The 16,534-nt window shown below is 35.8% G+C and overlaps 1 protein-coding gene across 1 annotated transcript in view; it reads right to left on the reverse strand.

Moving 5' to 3' along the window:
* Positions 1-1,385: 1,385 nt before the first annotated feature.
* Positions 1,386-16,534, reverse strand: part of LOC129266551 (transmembrane protein 145-like) — a 31,499-nt gene continuing 16,350 nt past the window's right edge. Inside the window, exons 9-14 of the mRNA XM_064104014.1 lie at positions 15,211-15,304; positions 12,827-12,999; positions 9,916-10,036; positions 9,031-9,294; positions 6,366-6,413; positions 1,386-5,899 (exon numbers count right to left, since the gene is read on the reverse strand). Of these exons, the coding sequence (XP_063960084.1) occupies positions 6,366-6,413; positions 9,031-9,294; positions 9,916-10,036; positions 12,827-12,999; positions 15,211-15,304 (700 nt within the window). The 3' untranslated portion in view covers positions 1,386-5,899. The remainder of the gene's footprint in view (positions 5,900-6,365; positions 6,414-9,030; positions 9,295-9,915; positions 10,037-12,826; positions 13,000-15,210; positions 15,305-16,534) is intronic.

Below are 16,534 nucleotides of genomic sequence, written 5' to 3' on the forward strand. Positions count from 1 at the left end.
AACACCCACATCACATTAATAATTCACTTATTCTTCTTTCTTTTAAAATAGGAAAAGGAATTCTAAAACTATGACGGAGAAGTTTTGAAACTACATGTATGAAAACAGGTAAGAATTGGACGGAACATTAGTGTCTCCTAAGATGTGCATAAATACATACATAGATGCTAAAATCATAAAAAGGGCATTATACTCAAAGCTTTGTTTATATAGGCAGTTCTGTAACAAAGTTTCCCTTTTACCCTTTATTACAATATCATCTTAATGCATATCCAATTTACAGTATTTACACTATGTTAAATATAATTTCTCAATTGGATATATGATAGTGGGGAAAGTGGTATCCGCTCTGCAGTGTTCAAGGTATCAGCATGTAAAATCAATGCGTGTTCAGTATATATACACCAAACTTCATTAAATTCAGCAATTTATTTTTTTCCAAAGACAAACTGAAAGATAAATGCGTAAAGAATCTTAAAATGTATAGGCGGGGGCAGAGTTACATCACATCCACTTTAAATAATGAAGACAGAACTGACCTTAGTGCGATGAAAACAAAGTATAAGAAAGTAAAGAAACACAATGAAATAAAGTCAGAGACGGCACTGAAAATTTCAGAGAGATTTGTAAACTTCCGGATAATGAAAAGGGTAAACTCGATTATCAAGACGTTCAGCACAAAGTATGAACGCAATATTTGTGTATTATGCATTGTAGGCAAGCCAAAACGCCGTGCTGCTGTACGGGTCGCTAGTACATTGTTTTCATCGGCTGGTCAGTTGCTAGGGCTCGAGATTAAAAATGCCCGGATGTTTGCCCCGACCTATGAGCTCAAATCTAAATTAAGCACTATATATGATCTCCCCCCCAAAAAAAAAACCCCCAATAATTATGAACAACAAATGACGTTTGAAAAAGCATAAATCCTAAGCTTCAAAGTTACATATAACTTGTCAAAATTGATCAACAATAACCAACACAAGTATTCAACTGAATATAAAACAAATTCAATGAGTGCTTCAAAAAAATTGGAGAAAACAAGGTTTTGATTTCTCTAAAGCATGAGATGTGCACACTGTGAAATATCAATGAAGCCTTCCAAGCAGTGCTGAATAATTGGTGTCAAAACAAAAATACTTCTCGACTTTTATTTAACTTTTCAACTTCAATGTTGGCAGTATGAAAAAAAAAACTTTACTTTGTGAAAACCCAAAGAATTGTTTTAGTTATTTATGTTCGGAGAACTCTTACTCGCAGTTTAGAGTTGGTTTGGGGGTGCAGGTCATCGATAGCGCTTTGTCCAATCAAGATTTAATATACAAGAAAAGTAGAGGGCTTTGTCAAACTTATACACATATAAACTATCAATGAAACATTTCATATTTGGTATTATCTGCATCTCGATAGTACTTTATCAATCTACAAGTACAAGATGTCAAAAAATGTTAATTTCAAGGCAGAACAAACTCTCAAAGTGTACTTCTATAAATATATTAATTCACAATATCCTCAATAATAATAATTACTCTGGAATGATGGTATGTACATGAATATTTACATAGAACAGAAGACAGAATATCAAGGTGTTAGAGGTGAAAATAGTTGCATTTTTAGATTATTTTTCTATGATTTTTTTTCAGCATTTTGCATGAGATTAAACATACACAGTAATATACAGTATGACAATCTATGATACTCTCTTATCACAATATCAGCACAGACCTGCCAACCTCTGGGAATGAAAAACTGTATTCTGTGATTTAAAAAACTGTATTTTTCCCCAAAAAAGTGCATTTCATAATAAAATGCTTGGCGCACTCGCTCATCGCGGCGCTCAAGCTGCATGCAAGCTAAAATGCGCACTGCTCTTGCAGATGAAAAAAAATACATTAAAACATGTGTATATCTTCACCCTGGTTTGAACAAAATGATTGAAAAAAAAAACAAGTTACCTGAAATAACATTGATCTAATAACCATATTTGTGCACGTTTTATGAAATAGAGACATAAAGAGATTATTTTTCTCAATAAATTACGATTTATTTTTTCTTTTTTTTAACAAAAAACGTATTTTTCAAAGAAAAAACGTACTGCCGTATTTTGGTTGCAAAAACGTACTGGTTGGCAGGTCTGTCAGCAAAGGGGATGAACGACTGAAAATTCAAACATTCTGTTGGTATGTATTAAAACATGACGTACCACAAGCCTGGAACATCATGGCCCAGTGGACGACTCTCCGGACTTTGAAAAAGAGGGACGTGGCTTGGAATTCCAGCCACGGCGTGATTTCCTTCAGCAAGAAATTGATCCACATCGTGCTGCACTCGACCCAGGTGAAGTGAATGGGTACCTAGCAGCATTTATTCCTTACATGCACCAAGCACCTTTAGCAGCAGGAGCTAAAGCTAGGGTAGCATATAGTATGCCACTGAATTTGTAACTAGATAATCAGCACGTCATAAATGCTACAATGTATATATTATCATCATTATCATAACTTGTTTCGATTCACTCAAGCAAACTACAAAGTTGTCAGCTACCCATTTTTTAAAAGTTTATTTTACTTTACGAATACAACCATTGGTATTACAAGCATAATCTGTGGTTGTGTGTATATTATCTATGATAAAAGGCTGTACCACAACTTACACAAGCAAAAAACCACTATAGATATTGTCAGCCTCACATTTTAGAAAGTTTACATCACTTTACAAATACAATCATTTGAACACAAATTGGTGCTAAGAATGGATGGAAAAGCATTCAAGGTGAAAAAAAAAAACATATTTAAGCCTCTATCCCCTACAGCCTACATGCATGTTGTTGGGAATGCCATTGTACATTACATTTATAATATCATTTATTGTTCTAGTTATTTCTTTTATACAGTACTTTAAATTCTTTATCAAGGTCAACTTTAGGTATTGATTTTCAAGGTGATATATATGTAAATATAGACGTAACACCACACATCGTATGATGTACTGTGTTGGCACACCATTCATTTTCTTTCATCTTTTCTCTCTGAGAAATAGTGCATAATAATTCTACTTAGGTGAAACAAAATTACAATACAATAAGCAGTATAAGATTGTGTGCAAAACAATTAATCTCACATATCTATGCAAGGAAAGATTAATGATGCAATGTACCAATCATAAATGAAAGATGATAAGTATAATATACCTAATAGTGAATTCCAACAGACATATACTCTCGTGATACAATGCATGTAGAATGCACTAAAAATATAAATATAGATGAAGCACGATTTTCAAGGGGCACATAAACAACTTGCAAAAGGTGCGAATTTTAAAACCTACACTGCAAAAACTCTGGTGTTGATTTAGCACCAGCCCGGAATCTATATATGTCCACACCAGAGGAGTGTTAAACACCAGTTACGTTTTGGTCTAACACCAGATAGGTGTTTATACAACACCAATTAGTATTAAAACAGCATCGGTTTGATTCCAAACTGGTGTTGTTTCAATACTTCTCTGGTGTAGACATATATAAATTCCGGGCTGGTGTTAAATCAACACCGGAGTTTTTGCAGTGTACTAAAAGTCCCATTTTATGCCACAAAAGATAACCAAACCTGGGGGTGTTTTACAAAGATTTAAGTATGACTTAGAGTCGCACTTAAATGCCTAGTTGCGTACGATATGAAAGGTTTGACTGCATTGGTCAGATCGTGTCACGAGGACGCGCACTAATGCGTATCTATCAATAAGATCGCGACTTGCATATCATCTACGCGTCGGCATTTAAGTGCGACTTAAGTCATACTTAAATCTTTGTGAAACACCCCCCAAATGTTTATAATTATGCTTTAGTACATGTATGTTTATTGCATTCGGTCTTTGATGTATGTGTACTTTTTAACTAGGTAAATAATACCAGTTATGAAGCTGTACACCTTTCAATATATTGTATATCCATGTGCAATTCAGTCTTAGATAGGGTTAAGCAAGCACTGAAGTTTTGAAGTTTGCATAATTATTTTCCCCCAAATTGTAAGGTTTTCCTTGTTCTCAATCAACTTGCGTGATCTTTGCTTATAAATTTTTGTAATAGGTATTTTGTTTGTAAATGCTGACTGGCCTGGTTCAGCCACAGTACACACCTTATTATGTGAAAATTCCACACAAAATAGACTTGAGTAGTTTACAACTCTTCACTCCCAAGACGTCCGGAAAAAAAAAATCTCAGAATTGTGGACATTCATATCCTTCGTAAATTGTTTGTGCACCATCCGAAAATTGCTCATTAGAGGTAAACAGTGGTCTTTGGTGTGTACTAAACTTGCACAGTATCAGCTTCAAAACACATGTGAACTACATCTAAATTTCTATTCAAAAGTACAATCAAGCATAGCAGTGGACAATCACCCTTTTGGTGATGGTCGAGTTTATATTTGATCCTTACTTTCAGATGCAATGTGCAACAATCAATGGGCGGAAAAAAAGTCTGTCCAGTTTCAGATGCAACACATTGTTTTTTTATAGATTTTCATGAATGTGATCAAGTTGAAAACATCTATTCATTCACTGTCAAGATATCAGTAATAACATTTTACTTGGAATAATTCTGGAAAATAGAATCCAGGACTGATGCTGATCTCGCGAGCATTCAGTTTTTGGTCTACCGGGGTACCTTTTTTTTTCGACTTCTGATTTTTACTGTTCTATCAAATATAGAAAACATGGAAATGTCAAGGATATAACAATATTTTTACCCAATTAGTCCAATTTATCTGTAAATGTCAGCACGGCTGGCAAACACTTATAATATTAAAAGTGACAATAAAAATAATCTAAAGGAGCATCTACCACAGCAAAGTAAGACTTTTTGTCTTTTTACAAATATATAAATTTAAGTACTTCTCAATATGAAAGACCAGATTTCCTCTCCCCTCTGGTAGGCAATGCAGAGCAACTATCGAGGGGGTGTTGCAAGAAAATATTTGCAATCAATTGCAAATTTCAGTTAAGCAAAATTACTATTGATAGATCAATTTTAATGAACAGTACACTGATTTATACTTCTTGATGTAAGAAGCAGACCATCAATCAATTCCAAATTTTCAATGAAATGCATGATTTTGGGACCTAAATTGACTTGCCATCAATTGCAAGTTTTTTGCAACACCCCATAAGTGATAATAAAATTGCTATCACCACAAAAGATTAGGCCATGTATGTCTATCAATGCAAAGGCAACACTTGATGCACAGTCATTCTTAAACTTAAAAGTAATTTAAACCTAAATCTAAGATTTATCACGTGGAATGGATACGGTACTTAGTTGCATTTAAAATGCACAAAGTACTCAAGGTTGGAACCTATCTACAAGACAATATATCGAGAAAATCGCAAATGCATGATGAAACTAGTCTGCAGGCACAAACTCTTATTGAAACTTTGATCAACAAGTGGGTCTCCACGCAAAGACTAGCACGTACAAAACTTGCTGTTTCGAGGGCCTTCAGTACACAAGGCATGAGTAGGCTGCAATTCAGACCCTTTACTCGAGTGAAGGGTTTGCACAGCAGACTATAATGAAACATTGTGAAGTCTTTGTCGATTTCGATTGAAATAATTAAAGAATTTGTAAAAACAAATCTAAAGGAAACAAAGGTCCTGAAACAAAAAGCTTAGCGATCGATCATGGGCTGAATGTTACGCCTGATCATACACAAACAACCAATGAAATCAATCGTATAAACGAGCACCACGATCAATTTTTAAGCGTTATGTTATGGAGCCCTGGTGTGTTGACGGTGCTGATGTACATGCAATTTGATTGCTTTCAACTTCCCTACCTACTTTGATCATGTTTAAACTCATTTTTGTGTGTGTGTGAAGGCATCATTTCACATGGCTGGCTCCTCATCTGGAATGAAAGCGGTCAGAAAGGGTAGTAATGGCAGGATAGACAGATGGTATGGAGAGAAGGAGGAAGACAACAACAACAAAAAAACTCTTGTTAATCTTCTAGACACAACATTTGCATTGGCTAATCAATATGATTGTTGCACGCAACATTTGTTTGAATTAACCCTTCGAACCCTGAATTATTTGGGACGGCCGTGACCCTCACCCTGAATCATTTGCACATAAAGCATGTTGGCAAAATGAAGATATACATTTGAAATAACTGATTTCCTACTCTACAGCCAATCAAAACCATTCATACATGTGACACTTGTTTAAATATTTGGCAAGAAACCAATCAAAAATACCGTACAACAATCCCCTTAATATTTATCTTATGTAAGTAATATTATTATTATCAAGATGCTTCATCTACCGGAATGAAATGTTGCACTGGTCAATAAACATGCAGTGTATGAACTCACCTACTTGGCCATGAACATACCGGATACATCACGTTGTGGATTGTGGTTCTGTTAAAAGAAAAATACAAACAAACAAAAATATCAGAAAAGCTTGCATACATGATGAAAAAGCATCTCAATGAATGTTAATTTTTTAATAGCTTTGTCCTTGATTAGAAATAATATATATTGTCATTACGAGGCACGTGTTATCTAGTGACTACACAATGGTGCACCATATATTACCTCGGCTTTAGCACAGCTGCCAAAGGCACTTGGTGCATCCAAGGAATTATTCATGCCGGGTACCCACCTACGTCACCTGGGTTTAGTGCAGCACAATGTGGATCAATATCTTGCTGAAGGAGAACATGCCATGGCTGGGATTTGAACCCACGACCCTGTCTCAGAGGTGAGAGTCAGAATACGCAGATGACGCTCCACATTATTTTAAAAAATTCAGGGTTCATCTTAAAATTTGTGTTCAGTTCAAATTGCCACGGCTTTCTTTTATGCAGCAGTATCGAATAGTAACAAGAATAATCTTTCCTTTTCACATCAGGCCTATGTAACAATCAAGATGATTAACCCTAAAAAGACTGGGGGGGGGGGCTGATTCAGCCCCCCCTCCACATTTTTCGCGATAAATCTGTAGCGCAAAAAGCTGGCGCCGCGCCATTCCAGGACTTTTTTCTTTCAGATCTTGCGCAACTTTTGAGACCAAATTTGTGACGCCCCGGTACGTGGTTCCAAAATTACGCAACATTTCGTAATGGCATGTTGACCCGAAATTGCTCAAAAATGTGAATTTGTGTACAAATCCAATGCAAATTGTGTTTTTAGCCAAAATTCATAAATGTATCATTATTTTCAATTTTACTAATCAAACTCAATTAATTTCATTTTGTTTATGGTCAGAATAAAGTAGCGGACGATTTCCATTGAAAAAAACAATAAAAAACAAAAAGTCAAAAAACAAAGAAATACATAAGAAATTTTAAAAACAATAAAATACATAAGAAAAGAATTGTGATATTGAATTTTTTTTTAAGTACATTTGATCAGAATCCTACAAAGAGTCTATGAATAAAAAGTTAGCAGTTTAGAGGCCTTATTTAGTTAATTAGAGCAAATCTTTGATTTTACGCATAAATTAGCATAATTAATGAATTATGAGATTTTTCGGAAAATTTGATCCTACAGTCTTGGAGATTATGCCATGGTTAACGCACGTGCCAATTTTCATTGTGATCGAGCGGTCGACGGCCGAGATCATAGGGGGGGCTGAATCAGCACCCCCCCCCCCCCCCCAGTCTTCTTAGGCATCAAAATAGCCCAGTCTATTTAGGGTTAAATGCATGCAATGTTTATTTATTATTTCATAGAATTGCCAACATTCAAGCACAGTACACCTTGACTTTGCGGATTAGAATTTTAAATGGAAAATGACAACTGTAATGCATTTTTGAACATGAGATATTTTTAATCTGGGGGATGTGGGTTCCATTCCCAACCATGGCGTGTTTCCCTTTAGCAAGAAATTTACCCACATTATGCTGCACTCAACCCAGGTGAGGTGGATGGGTACCTGGTAGGAAGAACTTCCTTGAATGCCTGAGCGCCTGTATGGCGGCTCGGCTACAGCCAGGGTAATAATATCTTTGATACCAATTCTTGTTAAGTGCAGTAGAGTATATCAATATAGAAGATGTGCTACAGTATATATGAATAGTCCATATTTTTTTTATTATTATGTAATTTAGATCCCTCCCCCCATCAGCAGCATATATGAATGGTCCATATTTTCATTATTATTATTATGTAATTTAGATCCCCCCATCAACAGTATATATGAATGGTCCATATTTTTATTATTATTATGTAATTTAGATCCCTCCCCCCATCAACAGCATATACGAATGGTCCATATTTTTATTATTATTATTATTATGTAATTTCGATCCCCCCCCCATCAACAGTATATATGAATGGTCCATATTTTTATTAAGTTCAAGTTTCATTTATTTCTCCTCAAGAGATCAAGATAAAAATACATAAAAAATAGACAATGTAAACACAATATGCATCAAATTTAAAGAAAGTGAGGAAGGTAATGACCAAAAAGGAAGAAACCTTGTGTGAGGCCAACCCATAACAAAAATTGTACTTAAAGTTAAAGAAATATTAAAAACATCATATAATCACAAATTCAATGAGAAAAAAACAAACAAAAAAACATAACAAACAAACACCTAACTAAACCTTAACCGAATGAGAATGGGGGGGGGGGAGAACCAAAAATAAATCTAAGACTTAGACAATAAAAATGTTTTGTATTTCCTTTTAAAAACAGATACCGAAGGGCTTGATTGAATGTCAGAAGGGATTGAGTTCCAAATAACTGGTCCTTGATAAAATATACTGTTTTTGAAGATGGAAGTACTGCACTGTGGAATATGGATATTTTGGGCATTTCTTGTTGAATAAGTATGTACAGATGTGTTTAATAAAAAATAATTCTTAAGTGAATTAGGCAAGAGATAATATTATTATTATTATGTAATTTAGATCCCTCCCCCCCCCCCATCAAAAAAATTACCCTTATGAATACCTTCAATTCAATTGGGTGAGCCACAAGCTATGCTAAAATTTGTCCTATCTGTAACAATCTAAAACAAGTACTTACGACTCCGTTAGAGGCACCATTGACCATTCCATTTGCGTTACCGTTGGGCTGGTTCTGCGCATACTTGTTGGACTGCCCTACGGTGAACAGCTCTGTAAAGTTTGGTTGATGATCGGTGTTGAATAAGTTGGTGGCATAGCCATGGTGCTCGTATGCATCGGGGTTATTCTGAACCTGGCCGTCCGGGGTGTCGATGACACCGACTTGCGAGGTGCGGACGTGGTAGGGGAAGTTGTGATTGGCTGCCGACGGTCTGGTCAGAATCTGATCAGGAGATGAAGGAGATAGATTGTAAATGTAGAGTAGTTCACCATATTCAAGAGACGTGTTGCATGTATATATGACACAGTGGACGAACACACTGATAAATAAATTCCTTCACAATAGCTGATATAAAATCATCAGAGCCACAGGGAAATGTTGATTTCAAGGAGGAGCAGATCTTTAATAATTAATATTGGTAGGTCTCCTAAACATTGATTGAATGTGATAAGTCAAAAACATTAATTGAATATGAATCATATGTTTACGTGTTTGCCCAGTATATATAGTTATAGAATAATTATCATATCTATTTTTTCATTATCATTGTCACTGTCATCACCATTTGCATCATTACTATTATTCTTATTATTACCATTTTTTATTACCATCATAATCATCATCATCACTATTATTGTTATCATTATTAATATTTTTACTATAGTTATCATCATTATTACTATTATTTTTATAATCAATTTCATTATTATATTTATATTTATCATCACTATCATAACCAGCCCTGGTTACAGACAAATATATAACTAAATCATTTACAAAAGGATCAAATGACGAATGAACAAAGTGAGATTAGACAAAGTAGCAATTCAAATTGAAACTTACCAAAAAGCCTAGCTGTGCCACAAAGGCGATGATGAGTTCAATAGCATTCATAGCCTTCTCTCTCCACCATTTAGGCATGGCTAATGATGCTATAATGTTCATTACAGGCATTGCAAGAAACCTGAAAAGAGAGAAAAAAAGTTATCATTTTGACATAAACAATGTGGCTATGACGACAGGCATTGGAGGAAACCTGAAAAGAGAAAAAAAGTTACCATGTTGACACGAACAATGCTGATATGATGACAGGCATTGTAAGAAACCGGAAAAAAGGAAGTACTAAATGTACCATTTAGGCATTACCAATGTTGCTATAATGTTCATGACAGGCATTGCAAGAAACGTGAAAAAAAAAATAACCATTTAGGCATGGCTAATGTTGCTATAATGTGCATGACAGCCATTACAAGAAATCTAAGAAAAAAAATGAATAATAATAATTCGGGGGGGGGTGTTTCATCAATATATTTTGCTGTGTGACAATTTGGCAGAGAAGCACTGTTACTACATTTGGGATGTTTCATTTGACAGTTAGCAATAATTATTTCCTCATTTTCATGAACGTAAGAAGACAAAATGATTATCTTTCAAATCTTTGTCAAAAGTTAGTACGTCTTTCCCCACAAGATTCCCGCAAGTGGCTATTCATTGCCTACAATCACATATCATGTTAGGCATACACTGTAGCAATGGGAAATGGTTGAAAGACGCCATGAAAAGACAGTGAGTGCCTTTATGGTAGGATTCCTGTTTAAAGACGCAGCACAGACTTTGACGGTGCCATGACATTTGCTCTGGCGACAATTTCTCCGCTGCAAATTCAACACACGAATGGAAGGTCTAACTTCAACCCTGGGTTTAACAATATACTCATCCTAAACGTTACCCCAAACCTAGCATAAAACCCTGTTGCAACCGTAACCGCTACCCTCTATTTTTGACATCTTAAAGGTCAAGTCCACCCCAGGCAAATGCTGACTTGAATAAATAGAGAAAAATCAAACTACTGTAGCATAGCGCTGAAGATTTCATCAAAATCGGATGTAAAATAAGAAAGTTATGACATTTTAAAGTTTTGCTTATTTTTTACAAAATAATGATATGCACAACTAGGTGAGTCAGTCCATGATGTCCATCACTCACTATTTCTTTTGTTTTTTATTGTTTGAATTATACAATATTTCATTTTTTATAGATTAGACAATAAGGACCAACTTGACTGAACCATATAGTATCAAACAATGGTAATTCCACATGTTCAGGGAGAAATGAAACTTTGTTTGACTTGACGAGGAGAAAATTAGAATATTTCATATAATAAAATACAAAAGAAATAGTGAGTGGGTGACGTCATCAGTCTGCCAATTTGCATACCGACCAGGATGTGCATATAACTGTTTTGGGAAATTAAGCGAAACTTTAAAAATGTCATAACTTTCTTATTTTACATCCGATTTTTATGAAATTTTTGGTGTTATGCTTGTTGGATTTTTCTCTTTTTATTCAAATCAACTTTTTGTTGGGGTGGACTTGTCCTTTAAACAAAATAAAACCCAGAGCCATTGTCGCCAGAGAAAATGGCGTGGTTCCCTTTTGACAAGTTGCCTAGCTTTCGAGGCCTTGTAGAATAGACCATCCTTCATTCCCCTCATGGAGCCATAGGGGGAGCTTTCATGTCGCGATCTGTCAGGAGATCATTCCGCGATTCCTTCTACCACACTCCACATCTTCCATTACTACATGTGCAGACCTGCCAACCTCTGGGAATGAAAAACTGTATTCTGTGATACAAAAAACTGTATTTTCCCCCAAAAAAGTGTATTTCATAATAAAATGCTTGGCACACTCGCCCATCACGGCGCTCAAGCTGCATGCAAGCTTAAATGCGCACTGCTCTTGCAGATGAAAAAAAAAACCCATTGAAACTTGTGTATATCTCACACTGGTTTTTACAAAATGATTGAAAAAAAAACAAGTTCCCTGAAATTACATTGATCTAATAACCATATTTGTGTACGTTTTATGAAATAGAGACATATGTTTTTTTTTTTTTTTTTTTATACAAAAAACGTATTTTTTAATGAAAAAACGTACTGCCGTATTTTGGTTGCAAAAACGTACTAAATACGGCTAAAACGTACTGGTTGGCAGGTCTGCATGTGTAGTGACACGAGGAGAAGTATTAACCTCTTGGAAAATCCTGTACCATCCATTGCGCTCATGCCTCTCCAGTATTCGTATCCTAGCTAAAAAATAATCCTATTTCATTGTTGGAAATAGAAATTTGAAATTATAAATATTCCGAAAATTCATTCTGCCCAATGGACCGTGGGCCCGACAGCAGAACCAGATTGATGAGGCTCTGTCCCTAAAATGCTCAATGCCAAACAGGGTAGCAACAACTCCCATCTTTTTAGGTCTCTTGGTCTGACGCAGCCGAGGTTTGAAGTCCCGACCTCCAAGTTGTGAAATGGACACTACAAACTGAGCCAACACATGGGTTATTTCGCTGGTAAATTGCCAACTCATCCACTCACCACATGGTCTACATTTATTTAGTCTAATACCATTCCTTCCGTCAACACTTTGTCTAACAACCATTTGGTCCAATCATAGCTTCATCTAATCACAATTTCGTCTATGATCCTTTTGTCTCATAACCAGTTGGTCTAATATCCATTTCATTTTCATTTATTTTGCACAATAAATACTTAGTCCAATTAGACCAAATTGTATATAGACGAAATGACTATTGGACCCACTGCTTTATTAGACGAAATGGTGAGTGGACATTTTGGCAATTAGAACGTGTGGATAATGGAGGAACTGATGGTAGACCAAATGATAGTGGACGAGTTGGCAATAGGACGAATTGGCATTGGACGAATTGGAAACAAACCGTTTCACTTACCACATCGTATAGCAGAAGAAGAAGGGAATGTAGAAAGAATTCTTTTCAGGATAGTGCTTCAATGTGAAGAAGATGGCGTAGATGAACCACAGCCAGGTGAGCGCCCTCAATGCTACTAGGACGTACCCTGCAGGGCTCTCGTACAGGTATAGCACCTCTCCCGCATCAAAGGCCTTTAGGAAGAGAAAATAGCACAGGATTGGAACTATTTAGACATTGTGAAGAGACATAAACTACCATGCTATCATGCAGGTGTGACACCTCTCCAGTATCAAATGCCTTTAGGAAGAGAAAAGGGCATAAAATTGGGAACTAGTAACACATGTGAAGGGACTACCATGCAATCATACAGGTATAACACCTCTCCAGTATCAATGGCCTTTGGGAAGAGAAAACAACATAAAATTGAAACTAGTATCAAGAGACATATAAACTACCATGCTATTATTAAGGTGCAACACCTCTCCAGCAGGCCTCTACAAAAAAAAAATTCATCACTTGCCCTGTCGGGCAAGTGATTAAAAAATTTGCTTGCCCGATAGAAAAAACTGCTTGCCCGATTTTTTTTCAAAAATTCTTTTGCTCTTAATTATTCTTTTCTGTCCTGGCTGAACTTGATTTACTGGCGCTGCCCTTGGCATTTCTTTTTCCTGACTCTTGTTCAAGTTGTTCTGGCCGCCGATCACGACGACAAAAGTCGACTATTTTAGTCTGACGACTCATTGTTTATTTGGTTTGAAGTTGAAGCCGAGTCCTGGCCAGGGTGACCAGATTTCACAAAATGAAATATGGGACAATCGACAAAACAAAGATCAAGAAAGAAGGCTACACAGTGTTAGACTTGTGAAAAAAGTACAGAATTGGAAGGGATGGTGAACAAAAGAATGAAGGAGAGAAAGAAAAGAGATGAATTGAGAAGAAAGAAAGAAAAAATGAAGGGGAAAACGAAGGAAATAATAAAAATATAAGAAAGTTCTAATAAAAGAAGGATGAGAGAATATAAATAGATAAAAAGGTTTCTGTCATTCTTTGAATTGAATATAGAAAGAAAAAAAAAGAAAAGGGAAGATGAATAAATGTGTGAAAGTCAAAACAAAGAAGAGAAAGACAAAAAGAAAGTAAGAAAAAAGGAGGAGGAAAGAAAGAATGAAGGAAAGAAAATTTGCCTTCATTCTTGGAAAGAAACAAACAAAGAAAGAAGAAAACAGGAAGGAAGAAAGGGAAAGAAAGTATAAGGGAAAAGAATAAGGACAAAATGAAATAAATAATGAAAGAAAGGAAGGAGGAAAGAGAGGGAGGAAAGAATGAAGGGAGGCCAGAATGAAAAAAAAGAAATAATGGAAGGAGAGATAGAACGAAAATAAAAACGATGGAAGGGAGAAGGAATGAAGGAAACAAAAAAAAGGAAATGTAATAAAGGCAAGTAAGAGAAAGAAGGAAAGAAAGAAAATGAACAGAGAGAGGGGGAGAGAGAAAGGATCAGGAAATAAAAATAGATATGTAACAAAAAAGGGCAAGAAGGAAAAATTAAGATAGAAGGATAGAAAATAAAGAAAGAGGAAAAAGTTCAAACTTCAAGCAAATAAAAACAATCCAATCATATAACCAAAAACCCTAATGATATTTGGTGGTTTTTTTATATATTAAAAAAAAAAAAAAAACTAAAATGTTTTAGAAATGAATAAAATACGGGACGTCTGGTCCTGGCCGAGTCAGTCCGAAGCTTGCATGCATTCAGCGCGAGCTAGCTCGAGACTCGGCTGGCGCGATCGCTCGTGTACGTCCGTACATGTGCTCAGAGGGCGAGAGAGGGGTTTCCCCAGCTAGCTCCTTCGTCGATTAGTAGCGCATGCGCACATTGTAGTTTAGAAAGTAAGATGGCAGCCTCCATGGAACGGGACCGCTGGCATGTTTCCACTGTTTTTTTTACTGGTATGACATTGTATGAGAGATAATTGGCCGATAATTGCAATTTATCAAAAAATTATTAAACTTTACTGCCAATTTATCTTTTTCATTTTCAAAACAACCACTTGCCCGATCGGGCAATTGACTTTGAAAAATGCTTGCCCGCACATCATTTTCACTTGCCCCGGGCAAGCGGGTTTGTCGCGCCCTGTCTCCAGTATCAAATGCCTTTTGGAAGAGAAAAGGGCATAGGATTGGAACTAGTAATACATGTGAAGGGACTACCATGCGATCATACAGGTATAACACCTCTCCAGCATCAAAGGCCTTTAGAAAAAAGAAACAGACAAATGAATTCTAGTAGCACCAATCTCGGTTCAGTTTCCCTTGAAAAATGTCTCTAAATATGACTTAGTTTGTTAAAGAACGTGACATCTTTAACAAAAAAACACATTTGATTTGAAAAAAATACTTACATATACTTCATAGATGAATAAGGCTGCATACAGCATACAGTATATAGCCATTAGAATGGTGATTTTTACCGTGCCAGAATGGCTGAGCCGTCCTCTGAAAAGTGACATTTTAAAAGATAGATAAATTCAGTTGCATGTTTTCAACCCCTTTAATACCTTCACTTGTATTGGTAAACAAATGGTACATACGCTGAACACTATTCCAAAACCCCTGACTTGAAAAAAAAAAAAAATTGAAAAGTGTTTACAAAATCACCAGCTTCATAACTGTACAAGGAAAACAATCATTCAAAAAAGAAAAACAATTGTTAATTCTGCACAAAGCAGTCACTGGTAATTACACTAAACCTTTACTTCAATGAAAACAACATGTGACAAGGCATGGGAAACCGAGTGATTTTCAGTAAAATATTCAAAGTGGTTTTGGTCAGCATTGTCAAATTTCAGTTTTCAGTATTATTGAAATAGTATATTCTTCCTATGGATAATAGGAAAAGTGGATGTACCAAACAAAACCAAAATTGCTGTTTTGACCGTGTAAATTAAATGTAGCCGCATATTTTGTCTTTTTTTTATTACTTCGCAATTCGTTCTTCTCCCTGAAAACCAAAGTATTCCTGTTAATTTTGAACTACAATTAATCGAATGCTGGATAACATCTTTCACTGATACTTCTCTGTGTTCAAGAACAGGATGTACCTAATCAGTGTGACAAATCTGAAGCTATTTTGATGATCCCTTCTTGGATAATTTCAACGAGTTATAATCCTCTTTTTGTCACCTTGCACAATAGTGTGAGAGTATTAAAATGTGCTTCAATAGACTTGTCAACTTTAATCTCTCTTTTCTCAAAAGTAACTTTCTATATTAAAAGGTAGTGAATGTTCTTCCCTTTGTAATGAAGGTTAGGAACATCCAACACTGGTGAGTAATATATCATTGTAAAGATGATAATCTCCTCTTACAGTTGGGATATTTAATTGAAAAGTCATTCCTGGCAGCTTTTTTGTGGGTTTTGCCATGCCTGTTAAGATATGGGTTTGAGAACATTTCAGTGGCAGATCCAGCTGGGTTTGACACACGAGCATTTCAAGAGGCATATTGTTTGCACACAATGGTCAGTCAATCGAAAGTAATAATAATAATATGCAACATTTAAATAGTGCTTAATACAAATTTTTCTAAGCGCCGCATACTATTACCCCGGCTTTAGCACGGCTACCCCGATCGGACGCTCCAGCATTCAAGGAATTCCTTTCTACGGGGTACCCTTTATTAGTAAGTACTGTGTCTAATCTGGCTAGATCTGCCATTGCATTTCTAA

The sequence above is a fragment of the Lytechinus pictus genome, chromosome 8 (genome assembly GCF_037042905.1).
Source record: "Lytechinus pictus isolate F3 Inbred chromosome 8, Lp3.0, whole genome shotgun sequence".
In the NCBI taxonomy this organism is placed as follows: domain Eukaryota; kingdom Metazoa; phylum Echinodermata; class Echinoidea; order Temnopleuroida; family Toxopneustidae; genus Lytechinus; species Lytechinus pictus.